The sequence below is a fragment of the Pseudorasbora parva genome, chromosome 13 (genome assembly GCF_024679245.1).
Source record: "Pseudorasbora parva isolate DD20220531a chromosome 13, ASM2467924v1, whole genome shotgun sequence".
Classification (NCBI taxonomy): Eukaryota; Metazoa; Chordata; class Actinopteri; order Cypriniformes; family Gobionidae; genus Pseudorasbora; species Pseudorasbora parva.
Window position 1 is genome coordinate 42,224,333 of NC_090184.1, and position 15,929 is coordinate 42,240,261.

At 39.3% G+C, this 15,929-nt stretch overlaps 1 protein-coding gene across 2 annotated transcripts in view; it reads left to right on the plus strand.

The window, feature by feature from the left end:
* cux2b (cut-like homeobox 2b) overlaps positions 1-15,929 on the plus strand; it is a 239,360-nt gene that overhangs the window by 107,256 nt on the left and 116,175 nt on the right. For both annotated transcript variants that reach the window (XM_067414458.1, XM_067414459.1), the window contains exon 3: positions 8,943-8,990. In XM_067414458.1, coding sequence (XP_067270559.1) covers positions 8,943-8,990 — 48 coding nt within the window. The remainder of the gene's footprint in view (positions 1-8,942; positions 8,991-15,929) is intronic.

Genomic DNA, 15,929 nt, shown 5'->3' on the forward strand with positions numbered 1-15,929 from the left:
GAGAAAAAGAAAAAAGATTATGGCGGAAGAAATTGTTGGAGAGACAGAGGGAGCCAGGATTTTGTTCTGCAAAGACAGTTTGAGGTAAATAAATAATTATTTAATGTGCTGCTGCTGTGGCTGGATGTGCAAATGTTTGGGCTTTGTTTCTGTTTGATAGAATTGTAAATATATCTATTAAAATACTGATATTCTGCTCTATAACTCCCCCCTGAACGTCCTGCTGCCCTGTATCTCAGTCTCTCATTGGCTGTCGGTCATCGCCGATGTAATTTTCAGTCAGAACCCTGTTCACACAGCAGGAGTTTGAATCGCCGACAGGTCCAGATATTTAGCATGCCAAATATCTCACAGGCGTCGGCGACTCGTCGGCGATTCTCTCTGATCGCGTCTTTGATTATTCACACTGCGTGATTGTCACTCGCGTGCACGAGCACCGATTTGCCTATGATCTCGGGCATTTGTCGGCGATTTCGCAAAACCTGTCGGCGACTCAAAATCGGGGCAAAAATCGGGCAGTGTGAACTAGGCTTAAGTTTCAGTCAATCTCATGTCAATCTTGAGTACCTGTAGAGTAGTATTGCATCCTTCATATCTCCGAAAAGTCTTTAGTTTTATTATATTTATAAAAGAAATATGGACTGGACCGAGTCTTTCCGGAAAAAAACGAGCGCCTGGAGCAGGGTATGTGAGCGGAGCGGAGTGGGAGTGGAGCGAGGAGTGGAGCGGCGTGATTTTGCCTGGAGCTAGGAGCGTTTTTTTTAAAAGTCGGAGCGTCACAGTTTTCACGCGCTCCGTGAGCGCTCCACTACCGCTCCATCACGAGCACAACTCATGTTAACGCCCATAATGCAAATGCATTATAGCGTGAACAAATTCACATGTTGTTAAGCACGGTTAAACGCCACTGACAGAAAGACGGATTTTCTGAAATACTACCTTAAAGAAGGTGAACAAAAATACAAATGTATCTTAAAAGGTAAAGACGACAAAAGAGAATGCCAGTGTGGGGAGGTGATTAAAACTACAAAAGGTTCCTTGTGGAATCTAAAAAGGCACGTGTCAAGGAAACATGATAAGGTGTTCCACTCACATTTGGAAAGAAAATCTAAAGGTTGGTAATACATAGCCTATCAGCTATGTATTACATTCATCTGCAGCACTAGACGTAAAAGGAGAAGTCGAACGATACCTCGCAATGCCAAGAGTGAACCCCGATGTTGACATCCTTAGCTTCTGGAAGGACAACTCCATTATTCTGCCCCAACTTTCACAAATGGCAAGACGAATATTTAGCATCCCCAGCGGCTCAGCCAGCGCAGAAAGGGTGTTTTCTATTGCTGGCCTGATGTCCAGCACGAATCGCATGTGCTTGACACCTGCCACTCTACAAAAGCTTGTTTTTCTGAAAGTGAACGCAGCATTGGATATATAGTTTTGATGATTACAAATTCAACCAACCAACTAACATTTTTGCTGTTCAGATAGGCTAATTACAGTTCTGAATGTTAATGCCTAAGTAGACAATAGCCTATTATTTATATATATATATATATATATATATATATATAATTTTTTTTTTTTTCTGTTGGAAATTTAACTTATTTTAGTTTGGTGATTTATTATTTTTTAATTAATGTTTTTCGTTTGCTCATTGATGTAGGCTAATTTAGCCTCATCCAGCATTTTGTTTTATTTAAAATTTGTTCAAAAGTGAGCAACTGATAGCCTAATTTACTAGCTTACTATTATTTATTAGCTTAATATTACTGTTCCAATAAAGAACGTTGATGTTTTCCACCTAGTATTGTGTATTTATTTTACACTGAATGCATCTTTGAATCTGCACAGAGGTTTGTGATATTTAAAACAAAGAAAATAATGAAAATGTACAGTGGAGCGTTAATAAGGCACCATTTTTCCATGGAGCGAACACGGAGCGAGGTTTAAGTGAGGAGGGAGCGGGGAGGGAGCGAGGAGCGGAAAGTGATAAACCCGGAGCGGAGCTGGAGCAGAGTGATTATGAAATGCTTTGAGCGCGGAGCGAAAATTCTTGCCGCTCCACTCCGCTCACATACACTGGCCTGGAGGCGTATCATGTGGGCGGAGCTAAAGAATGACGAGCGCGAAAAGCGGTGACGTCCTCAAGCGTGGATGAACCCATGGCTATCGATGTCAGCTAATAGATATATGATCCAGAATCATTCGGAGGTTGAAATAAATTGAACAGGAGAAACAGCAACAGCAGGACGTCCGTCTCTGTGGTATGGACTGTATTTAGTGGCCTGTCAACATTTGTGTGTGTTTACTCGCAGTTTATGAGGACATGATTCGGTTTATGGACTATTGAATGCGACTAAACCTTAGCAGTAGCAAGCAAAACGGTTTTGCACGTCAGACTAGTGTAACGTTATACAGAGAACAACAATGGAGTAACCGTTAGCGCATTTGAATGACGAAGCACGCGATCGTGTCGTTTACTGATGTTTACTCATGCGACGATAAGCAACAGCACAGACATTTGAAGCAGTTTTACTCACCGGCTGCTTCCAAAGCAGGACCGAACCTTTAATGCTGGGACCGCTCCGTCAAAAACACACTTCTTTGGTATGATTTGGTGAAGTCCTGTGACAGCAGTGACCGAAATCCACTTTGCGACGCGACTGAAGCGTGATGTTGTGAAGCTTCCCGTCATTTCTGAGTTCAAATCGGTTGAAATGCAGCGCTGCCTTCCCGGAATGCTGTGCTGAAGCGTTGAAGTCGCTCGACGTCACCCATAGGAATAAAGTGGAGCGCGGCGCGGAGTGTTTATGGGCGTGCATTTCCTCTCTCGCTCTAGTCACGTGCGCGTGCGCGCACCCTACCGGGAGAAGAGCCCATACGGCCCATACAAGGACCTTCCGCTCTATTAACGTCAAACCGAGCCATACTCGAAAAAAAACTCTCCGAAACTTGTGAGAAACCGGAAGGAGTATTTTTAACACAGAAATACTCCATCAAACGTCCAACATTAGTTTTTGAAACTTTGTCTATGTTTAGGATGGGAATCCAAGTCTTTAACAGTGTAAAAAGCTCAGTATGCATGAAACAGCATTTCACCCCCCCCTTAAAAGTACAAGTAAAATTACTGGTCTAAAAATGTACTCAGAGTAAAAGTTACTTAGTAACTTTTTTTAAACTCTCCCCTGTAGGGTTGTGATAGAATGAGATTTTCACAATATGACAACTATCTCAGAAAACATCACGGTATTAAACAATTATCATCCAAGTGGATGCTGCACACTGGTGGTGGTTGAGGAGAGATCCCTGACATGAGTGTGAAGCGCTTTGGGTGTACAGTAGTACATATGAAAGCGCTGTATAAATGCCTAATTCATTCATTCATTCATTCGTTATTGTACCTATTATTAATGATTTTATATATTAAATGTTTATTATAACTAGTTAAAATGATGTTAAATGAATAAAGATGATTGGTCTTTTTTTTTATTTGGTTGAACAAATGCTTTATTATAACAAACTTAAAACCATTTATTTTGTTTATTAAAATGTCACTAAAACATGTCTAATAAACTAAATTCAATAAATTATTATGAATTAGATTAACAACTTATTTTTATCATTAATTCGTTAAAATGTTTAAGAATAATAGTCCATATGTAGTAGATGGAGCAGAGCATTCACAGAGACAGAACAAGCAGATCATATATTCATATAGCAATGTTTTGTGCTTTAATATTCACAGACCAAGTCGCGATTTGATTTATTTAGGCCTACAGCTCTACTTTCGAGTTTTTCGTTCATCCACCAGTTTGCGTGTATTACGTGAACTCTACGTTATAATTTAAAGTTAATGTTCATGACTGGGATTCCCTCTGCGTCACAGAAATCAATCGGCCTTAAGTTATAAACAACTTAAGTTATTAACAAAAATAAAAGGCCTGAAATATTTCAGTTGGTGTGCAATGAATCTAAAACATATTAAAGTTTAATTTTATCATTACATTATGGAAAATAATGAACTTCATCACAATATGCAAATATTTTTAGAAGGACCTGTATATCGTCTGATACCGATATGGTTAACCGATATATCATGCATCCCTAATTATTGATGATGTACGTTACTGTTTAAAAGTCGAGGTCAGTAAGATTTTGTTAAAAATAAATGAATGCTTTTATTCAGCCAGGTGGCATTAAATGTAACAAAAATGACATTTGTAATGTTACAGAAGATTACTGTTTAAAATAAATGCTGTTCCTAAACTCTCTATTCATCAGATAATTGTGAAACAAAAACATGAAGCGGCATCTGTTTTCAACATTAATAATAAAACATCTTTTGATAACACACACACACACACACACACACACACACACACACACACACACACACACACACACACACACACACACTCTCACACACACGCACACACACATTCTTTTATTTTATATTTATCAAAATAATCTTTCAAAAAGATATGGTAAATTTTTAAGCATCACGATTTTAACATTACTAATAATCACACATGTTTCTTTGGCAGCAAATCCTCATATTAGAGTGATTTCTGGAGGATCATGTGACTGAAGACTGGAGTAATGATGCTGAAAATACAGCTTTGATCACAGGAATAAATTACATTTTAAAGTAAAACCATGTTATTTTAAGTTGTAATAATATTTCACAGGTTCAAATAAATGTATTTAGTTTCTCTGCTGTTGTCTCCGCCCCTCTTGTTTGTCCCCGCCCCTTTTTTACTTTCTCCACCTCTCGTCTTCCTTATTCTTTTGAGTTCTCCTCTCGCTCCTTTACTCCTCCTCTTTTCGGCCCCTCCCATTGTGTTACCATTGCTGGGTAATATTGTGTCTAGTTTCTGTAGTCTCAGATCCCTCTCTCTCTCTCAGTCTGTCACTGAGTATCTGGTGTTTATCGACGTTACTTGTCACATCCAGCCAGTCTGACATCAGCATTTAAGCTTCCAAAACCTGAATAAAACCGGCCGTTCCCATGGAGAAAAATCCTCGGCTGAATGTCTTTAAGTTCAAGTCTCTCTCCGTTTAAATTCCCGTCACTCTAATCCGGAGCTGCGCCTCCGATTCCTCTTCAGGTAAAGGTGACGACGGGAGAAATGCTTGTCACGCATCTCTCATTATACACGCTTTGACATTTTACATTTTTCCTCGTTAGCGGCCTTCCTTTTTCGGAAGCTGTGTCTGAAGCTTCGACACGATCCGCCGTCAGACCTCTCGACTCAGAAGCCCAACTCCTCGTTTGCTCTCCACTTGACACAAATGTCATCAGTGACAATCAGAATTTACAAGATTAGCAAACGTCTGGAGCGGATGGGGTTCACGCTAGCCGTATCGTTACAGATTGTGGCATATAATGAACATAAACAAAGCATCATTAATGGATTGACAGGAGAATCAGATGAGTTATTTGTGTTAATGGAGAAGTTATTAGTGTCTTCAGCAGAAATTTATGGGTTCAGTGAAACGTCTATAAACAACATATGTGATGTATTGTTGATTACCACAGACTTTTTTTCTTTTTTTTGACTATATGCACACACAATAAAATAGTCGATGAGGCAGAATCTTTTGCTGGGTTTAAAAGTAGCGTGTTAAAGCACTAAGAGAATATCTCATATGTTATTTCATATGTAATTATCATTATTTTAGTACACTCTAAAAAAGGTTGGGTTATTTTAACCCAATGTTGGGCCAAATAGGGACTAACCCAGCAATTGGGTTGTTTTAACCCAGCGATTGGGTTGTCTTAATCCTGCGGTTGGGTTAAATATTTGCTTGAGACAACCCAATCGCTGGGTTAAAACAACCCAATTGCTGGGTTAGTCTATATTTGACCCAACATTGGGTTGTTTTTTTACCCAGAATTTTTTAGAATGTAGTGGGAATACTGTTTTATGTGTTTAGGATGAACTTCTAGTTATGATTTATCAAAGTCATTCCTGTGGGGGATTTTTCTGCTTGAAATATTGCATACAAGTTTGCTCTGATAAAGTCAGTAAGTGACTGTCATGCTAGTCTTATTGTTCACAATGTTCAAGGTTAAAAAGATTTTAATGTCTATCCTGGTGCAATGATTTGCCGCAAAGACAATTGAACAATTGCTGTTTTGTTAATTTTTTGAATAAGATTAAAGATTAAAATCAATTTTTTTATATATTTTTATATTTTTATATATTATAGTTTTAGTTTTTTGTCAGTTTAATTTGTGTTTTTATTATTATTATGTCTATAGTTTTGATTAGTTATGTTGCCTTGGCAAGTATCTGGAAAAAAAAGTTATATTTTATTTCAGTTAATGTTTCTGGTTTTCGATTTAGTTGACATTAATAACCCTGCTGTAAACACTCTTTATTTGCATAAACTGAGGCATAAGTCAGAATTATTTCCAGTGGTAATCAACAGCGTGCCACACAACATTTCTGTAATGCATAAATCTTATATCTTATAATGTGGCATCTTTCTCAAGGTCGGAGAAATGTTACAGCTGTTGATCATTTGAGATTTGTGTTGACATGTGGCGTGTTGTGTTAGTGAGTTATATATGCTTCTCATTGCAACTTTTGCAGCTTATTTTTTCAGGTCAAATTGGTAAACCTCTAGTTTTAAGAGGCAAATGATGTTCATGTCGTTTAGGTAACTTTGAAAATCAAACATGGAGAGGAAAAAACAAGGATTGTGGCTGCTTGCATTGCTAAACATTCTTTGGTTGACTTGACAAGATGTTTTAAAGGATTAGTTCACTTAAAAATGAAAATTTCATGATATTTTAATCACCCCCAATATTTTACTCACCCCCACCCCCATCCAAGATGTTCATGTCTTTCTAATAAGAAAGAAAATCAGTTTTTTGAGGAAAACATTTCAGGATTTTTCTCCACACCGTTGACTTCCATGACAACCAAAATGTAGATCCATCACAAACCAAATCAATGCAGTTTCAAAGCGCTTCGAAAGGCTTCAGAGGCTCTGCGCCATCCCAGACAAAGAATAGGGTCTGATCTAGCCAAACAATTGGTCATTTAAAAAAAATACAATAAAAATATTTGTATACTTTTAAATCTAAATCGTACACTGCTCTGCGACATACCAGTGGTTGCGCAATCATGTCAAAAATGTCACACTAGACGTAGGCGGAAGTTAATTTCTTTTTGACTGAAGACAGGAAGACATGAACACTATGGGCCCTATTTTAACGATCTGAAACGCAAGTGTCAAAGCGCGAAGCGTAAGTAACTTTGTGGGCGGGTCTCGGCGCTGTTGCTATTTTCCCGGCGGGATAAATGGCTCTTGCGCCCGGCACAAATCTAAAATGGGTTGGTCTGAAGTAGCTTCATTATTCATAGGTGTGGTTTGAGCGTAACGTGAATAAACCAATCAGAGCGGCATCCAACATTCCCTTTAAAAGCAGGTGCGCAAGTTCCATTATGGATTGCTATTATTATGGCGTATTTACCAGGCGCACGCCAGGAGCGGTTCACAGCCGACGAGACTGATGTTCGTGTAAGAGCAGTGAAAGACAGAGAAGTTGTGTTGTATGGGGATGGGAGAAACCCACCCAAAATAGCGTCGATTAAACAGTTTTTTCAGTTTTTCAGTCGATTTTTTTTTTTCCTGGTTCTTGACGGACAAACCAATTTGTCAGATGTCCTTATATACATATATGTCTTGCCACTATTGGGCAAACAGGTCTGATCCTTAATTACTACAATTAGCCTGAATTATTTGTAAGCTAGATTTATGCCTATTTTTCACATCTTCGTGGCACACCACAATGATTTCCTCCATCTCATGTGTTAATATTTTTTAAGTGTAACAATTTATGATTTGCAAAAATAACTGTTGCATCTGTGTAGATTTCATGAGCAAAGTGTATGCGCGTTGTGCACGCTATACATTTTGGTCAAGCATGCGCCCTTAAAATAGCATAATGAACAACGCGCCACTGACTTTAGACTAGGTTTTTTCTGGCCAACTGTTTAATGGAACAGCAAAATAGCACCAGGGATTGTTTGCGCCGGAACACGCCTCCTTTTTTGCGCTGAACCGCCCAGGGAGCGCAAGTTCATTCACTAGTTTAGCGACGTGCTTCTGTGGAGGGAAAAGCGCGCTTTGTGCGGGTGCGAAATAGGAATGACACATGCGGCGGTGTACAAAGTCAATTGCGCTGGGTGCAAGATAGGGCCCCTTGGATGAGTCAAATATCAGGAAACTTTCATGTTGAAGTGAACTAACCCTTTACGTTAAAAAGACTACCTGGTACTCATTAGAGGAACAAAAATATTTCACTTGACTTTAACTGGAGTGGATTAGTTGAGCTAACTTAAAAAGCTGAATGTCTTAAGTTGCCTTATTATTACTTACATGATATGCAATCATAAACATTTCTGCTTTAATTTACTTTTTATGTTCACAGTTTTTACTTAACAAAAAAAGTTGCATTGGATATTTATCATGGTACTGAATTATTTTCCTATTCTATTTTTTAATGAAGGTCAGCTGCCCAGATATTATTGTTCATTAATAATATAAAAATAAATGTATATGTTTAACATTAACCTTTTCAGCACAAAATGTGTTTTGGCCCGTTTTATTATGTGCTCTTGTAATGGGAGTAAAAGAACAGGGAAATGTATTTTCTCAGCTGTGAAATGTTATTTGACTTCTGGTAGTAAATCAAAACATGCACAGGTTATTCTTCACCAAACAATTAAGAGGAAAAAAGTTGAAATATAGAGATATTTTTGCCTTTTTAAGAGTGATCAAGATCGTTTGCAGTGTGATTATATTTTCATCACAACTCTCTGCCCAAAACTGTCATTTGAAAATAATTTGCAACAATGCAAAATATATATATATATATATATATGTATAATGGGAATCCTCAGTTTTGTCTGTTTTTCTGTTTCCAGGAGGTGTTGGAGATGGTTTCGCCCATCCTCAAGAGTTTCCAAGCTCAGGTCAGTCAACACTTGTGTTTAATCCAGATAACATCAAATCCACCTCAAAAATGAAGCTATTCTCATTTCTGTTCATGCTGGAGAGATTTGGGGAATTGATACATCAAAGTGCCCCTATTGTGTTATTTTTAAAGGTTCCTGTTTTATTTTGAAGGACACCTACAACAGGTGTACAAGCATCCATGGTCTAAAACACTTTCATTTTCTCATAATATACACTGCAGCATCAGCTCTTTTCTCACAGTGTCTGAAACGGTTCGGTCAGGGATCCGGTCTCTCTCTAAGCCCCTCCTTTCAGAGAGTGTACTCTGCTCTGATTGGTTAGATGGCTCAGTCTGTTGTGATTGGTCTACTCTGCTCTGATTGGTTAGATGGCCCAGTCTGTTTTGATTGGTCTACTCTGCTCTGATTGGTCAGATGGCCCAGTCTGTTGTGATTGGTCGGCTCTGCTCTGATTGGTAGAATGGCTCAGTCTGTTGTGATTGGTCTACTCTGCTCTGATTGGTCAGATGGCCCAGTCTGTTGTGATTGGTCTACTCTGCTCTGATTGGTCAGATGGCCCAGTCTGTTGTGATTGGTCTACTCTGCTCTGATTGGTCAGATGGCCCAGTCTGTTGTGATTGGTCGACTCTGCTCTGATTGGTCAGATGGCCCAGTCTGTTGTGATTGGTCTACTCTGCTCTGATTGGTAGAATGGCTCAGTCTGTTGTGATTGGTCTACTCTGCTCTGATTGGTCAGATGGCTCAGTCTGTTGTGATTGGTCGACTCTGCTCTGATTTGTCAGATGGCTCAGTCTGTTGTGATTGGTCGGCTCTGCTCTGATTGGTCAGATGGCCCAGTCTGTTGTGATTGGTCTACTCTGCTCTGATTGGTCAGATGGCTCAGTCTGCTGTGATTGGTCGGCTCTGCTCTGATTCGTCAGATAGCTCAGTCTGTTGTGATTGGTCGACTCTGCTCTGATTGGTTAGATGGCTCAGTCTGTTGTGATTGGTCGACTCTGCTCTGATTCGTCAGATAGCTCAGTCTGTTGTGATTGGTCTACTCTGCTCTGATTGGTCAGATGGCTCAGTCTGTTGTGATTGGTCGGCTCTGCTCTGATTCGTCAGATGGCTCAGTCTGCTGTGATTGGTCGGCTCTGCTCTGATTCGTCAGATAGCTCAGTCTGTTGTGATTGGTCTACTCTGCTCTGATTGGTAGAATGGCTCAGTCTGTTGTGATTGGTCTACTCTGCTCTGATTGGTCAGATGTCCCAGTCTGTTGTGATTGGTCTACTCTGCTCTGATTGGTTAGATGGCCCAGTCTGTTGTGATTGGTCTACTCTGCTCTGATTGGTCAGATGGCCCAGTCTGTTGTGATTCTTCTACTCTGCTCTGATTGGCTCAGCTACAACTACAGTGTTTGAGGGTGGGGCAAAGATATCATTCACATTGCAGCCAATGAAAACCATTCGGCTGGCATTATGCAAATGTAACCCACATAGGTTTGAGCAGAAAGTGAGACACTAACTCCATTTAAATAAATCACAAACAGCTATATTACGCAGGTAATATCATAATAGGGGCACTTTAAATAACGTCCGAATCAATTGATTGCATTTCGGGCTCCAGCATTGTTTCGCCATGTCTTATGCAAACACAATGAGCAATTTGCTGCCTTTCCCAGGGACACTGGCATCAAAAATCTCTCAGCATCACGTCATCCATATCTGTACTCCATCCCCCCTCCCTTCGCTGTATTGACTGGTATCATTTTCCCGTCAGACTTAAGTAGCATCTCTCCTCCATTAAGACGCAGTACTGGAGGCCTCTCTCTCTCTCACTCTCTCTGTCATCCTGTTGTAATGGTGCACTCCCCGTTCCTTCCCCGACATGCTCCTGTCGAGAAAGTCATCTGATCTCCTCTCAAAGCCGGTGCTCGAGCCATTAAACAGCAGATCATAAATCATATTTGCGTCCTGGTCTGTGGTCCAGAATGCTCAGGCATACTGAAACGATAGCGCAGGTTTTCTGGTCTGATCAGGAGTGATTCGCGGCTGTCACGGAGTCCAGCTGGACACATGCGGGAATGTGATGGCATTTTTGTTGCATGTCTTCAGGGTTATCACAACAGAAAGTGTTTGAGGCCTGATAACAAGTGGTCAGCCGCGGCAGATTGCCACTCATGCCTGGTATTAACATGCATCTCGGATCTGTCTCCGGTGGCCACTTGTGATTGGATTTCATGAAGGTTTTTTTCAGCGTGAGGCTCGTTGTGAGAGCGAGGTCCTGTTGAACAGACCTAACGTGTGCTGTGGCTGGAACAAACCTCAGTACTCAAGGGTGCGATTGTCTGTGCCATTAAACCTGCTGTATGTTTTCATGATCTAATCTATCCTCAGTGGATAAAGTCCTAGCTATATGTATTTATTTTTTAATTGACTTATCAGGACGTCTTGTTTCACTTGGAAAGGTGTCCGATTATAGAAGTAAAGAGAGTTGCTAATGGGCTTTTACATTGGTTTAAGCAATTGAAATCCTGGAATTTTTCAAACTTAAATGAAAATTGGTGAATTTAGAAATGTTAGTTTTAAAAAAGTTTTTATTTTACTTTTATTTTTTATTAGCTCATTACCAAATGTGCTGCATAATATTTTTGTGGAAACTGATTTTGTTCTCTTTTTTAAAAAAGGCTGCATTTATTATAAATAAAACATTTTGTAATATTTATTAATTTCATAAATGTTTTTACTGTCTTTTGATCAATTTGATGCCTAAACAGAAGTATTAAACAAATATTTTATTTTATTTTTATTTTTGAATGGCAGTGTATATCCTTATTTATATTTAAAAATAAAATACAACATGATGATAAGAATAATAAGGAATGATCTTAAAATTATTTTAAGCTGGAAAAATGATAATGAAAATCCAGCTTTGATCACAGGAATAAAGCAGTTCATTTAAATTGTAATAATATATTACAGTATTACTGTTTTTACCTTATTTTTTGTTAAAATAAATGCAGCCTTGCTGAGATTAAGAGACTACTTTCAAAAACATAAAAAAACTTTAATGTTTCCAAACTTTTCACCTGTAGTGTGTGTACATAATGCTAATGCTATGATAATGCTATATTCACTATATATATATATATATATATATATATATATATATATATATATATATATATATATATATATATATATATATTTGCTCCAAAATACAACTTGCTTCTTATCAATAATTATTTTGTTTTACATTAATCAGGACAGATAATGCATGTATCTTGCCAATTTAAATTAGTGAATATATATGTAAATATTAAATTGTAATAAAGTTCTTTGTTATGGGAAGGAGGAGGCAGGAACAGCGAACATTCAACAACTTTAATAAATTAATTAACACAAACTGAAAGCCCTGTCGGATGGCTGCCATGCACATACAGAATGAAACAACATAAAGTCCAGGTCTGGTCCTCTCACGTCCTTCACTGTCGTCACTCCTCCTTTTATGCGTCCAAGCTCCTCCGTGAGACACGAGTCCGGTGCGGCTCCCAGCTAGAGCTGATTATAATCACGATTATCATGGTCCCTCTGCCTCAACTGCTTGCCACAAAAATTATATATTATTTTTTCTAGTGTCAGTTGGCACGGCATACGGTTGAATATACAGTGGGCAAAATAGTATTTAGTCAGCCACCAATTGTGCAAGTTCTCCCACTTAAAAAGATGAGGAAGGCCTGCAGTTTTCATTCATAGGTACCCTTCAACTATGAGAAAGAGAATCAGGGAAAAAAAAAAAATCACATTTTGATTTTCTGTCCGAGTTTTCTGTCTGATTTTTTAAAAAGAATTTATTAGCAAATTATAAATTATAAGCCCTTTGTTGGCAATGACAGAGGTCAAACATTTTCTGTAAGTCGCCACAAGGTTTTTACACATTGTTGCTGGTAGTCTGGCCGATTCCTCCTTGCAGATCTCCTCTAGAGCAGTGATGTTTTGGGGCTGTTGCTGGGCAACACAGATTTTCAACTGCCTCCAAAGATTTGCTATGGGGTTGAGATCTGGAGACTGGCTAGGTCACTCCAGGACCTTGAAATGCTTCTTACGAAGCCACTCCTTTGTTACCCGGGCGGTGTGTTTGGGATCATTGTCATGCTGAAACACCCAGCCACGTTTAATCTTCAATACCCTTGCTAATGGAAGGAGGTTTGTACTCAAAATCTAACGATACATGACCCTATTCATTTTTTTCTTTACACGGATCAGTGGTTCTGGTCCCTTTGCAGAAAAACAGCCCCAAAGCATGTTTCCACCCCCATGCTTCACATTAGGTATGGTGCAACACAGCATTCTTTCTCCTCCAAACACGACAAGTTGAGTTTTCACCAAAAAGTTATATTTTGGTTTTATCTCACCATATGGCATTCTCCCAATCCTCTTCTGGATAATCCAAATGCTCTCTAGCAAACTTCAGACAGACCCGGACATTAGCTTAAGCAGGTGGACATGTCTGCCACTGCAGGATTTGAGTCCCTGGCGATGTAGTGTGTTACTGATGGTAGCCTTTGTTACTTTGGTCCCAGCTCTCTGCAGGTCATTCACTAGGGCCCCCTGTGTGGTTCTGGGATTTTTGCTCACCGTTCTTGTGATCGTTTTGACCCCACGTGGTGACATCTTGCGTGAAACCCCAGATTAAGGGAGATTTTTAGTGGTCTTGTATGTCTTCCATTTTCTAATAATTGCTCCCACAGTTGATTTCTTCACACCAAGCTGCTTGCCTATTGCAGATTCAGTCTTCCCAGCCTGGTGCAGGTCTACAGTTTTGTCTCTGGTGTCCTTTGACAGCTCTTTTGTCTTGTCCATAGTGGAGTTTGGAGTCTGACTGTTGGTGAGGTTGTGGACAGGTGTCTTTTATACTGATAACGAGTTCAAAAAGGTGCCATTAATACAGGTAATGAGTGGAGGACAGAGGAGCTTCTTAAAGAAGAAATTACAGGTCTGTGAGTGCCAGAAATCTTGCTTTTTTGTAGGTGACCCAATACTTATTTTCCACCATAATTGCATTTTTACATTTTTGCATTTAATTAGTTTTTGTTATTTTATCATGTTGAATATACATGTATTGATATGAATACATACAGTAGCTGGTGAACATGTGTTTCAAATCTTAACTGTTACTATACTATAATGAAACGGTCTATGCATTTTCTGCAGTTTGCGAGATTCAAAGCAGCCCTGACTGCACTGAGAGGTGCATGATGGGTAAACTTCACAGGGACCACTTACTGCGCTGGAAAAGTTGAACAGTGAGAGTAAACTATGAGAGCTGGCAGCGTTATGTAGGTGGAGTGTGTGTTTGTGTGTTTTGGGTCCCTCTGAAGCGTGAGTGTGTGTGTGTGTGTTTTAGGTCTCTTCGGCCCTCGTTCTCCTCCCTTCTCCAGCTCTGCGCTTTCTCGAGGTCCCTGGTGGTTGTTGGACCCTTATCGTGCCGCTTTTAAAAGAGAAGTCGTCGGCTTTGAAGTGTTTGCGACATGACAGGTTTCTCTTTTCTTTCTCTGTTTCATTTCTGCGTGTCCCTCCCTCTCCTCCCCTCCTGCCTTGCCTGCTAATTATCGTTAACCAGGCGGCTGATTAGAAACAGGCGTCGACCTAGATTCCCGAAGCGTTCGGTCGCGTGAAAGGGTTAATCCCTGAGCTGGTGGCTGTCATTGGTCGTCTCCCTCCTCCTCGTCCTCCTCGTCCTCCTCCTCCTCCTTCTTCCTAGTCGTCATCTTCTCTTCTTCTTTCCTGTTCTTTTCTCTTTCGGAGTGGAAGAGAGCTAATGAGGTCCCGTCAGAGCCGGGGAGAGGTGTTAATTTGGCCTGTGAAGTGGAAAGGAGATTAAGGACAGTAAGAAGTCGAGTTTACGGCTTAAAATACATCGCTGTCCTTATTAATCCAAAGGCCCTGAGAGACCAGCAGCACTTTTTGGTTTTATAATGAAGAGTGTCTTATAATGAAGGTAATTTTAATAAAATTTACTGCGTCCAACGGCGTGCGTCTTAATAGGGTTCGGCCGCACCGCTGGGTCTGATGTCGGAGAGGTGTCAGCGATCCCTCGGATGCCAAATGGCCCTTTTTCTCTCTTTGAGAAGTGTTACTCCAAACGGCTCACACCTTATGATGGGAAAACATTTGAAACTTTTGTCAAGCACGTAGAAAAGGAGGCCCTAGCCGAGCAAAACCCTTGGAATTTGTCATAATTTAGAACAAATCCAAAGGGAAATGTTCCTAAAAGATTCCAGCACAATTCAAAAACGACATCTTTTTAGAGCTTATCACTTCCGATTGGACTATAAGGACTATATGCATATGTAGAGTGGCTTAGGAAATTAAACCCTGACTTTTGAAATAATAGTACAATACTTTTTTGTAACTATTATATTTGATCCATCAGGCTTTTATGGTTCGTATATGATATAGTGAGAACACTAAATGGAGAAAAATATGCAATTTGGTGCAGCTGATAATATTTATGCTTGTATTTTAAATCGGTGAGATCTTTATAACAGCATCTTTATAAAATGCTTATAAATATCAGTTGTCACTCTATAACTGCCTATAATGTCTTAGTAAGGTCCTAAGTTTTATGATCAAAGCTCTGTAGTTTTAAAACATATAATGCAATGCAATACAATGATGATTGAGAGATGAACTAATAAACATTCCTCAAAAACCTTATAATCATATTTGATGCTTGCATTTTAGCATGATTTTTCATGAAGTTACGTAAGTGTTCATCTTGAAATATTTCAAACAATATAAAAGTTATTCATATGTTTACTTTATAAAAATCAAAGATTTCACATCAAAAAGACATGACACACAAGCTGAAGGTGGACATGCACTATTATATTAAAAGGCCTTTTATGTGTTAAAAAAAGTGTAAACCATTAATCAGACGACAGAAGGCATAGTA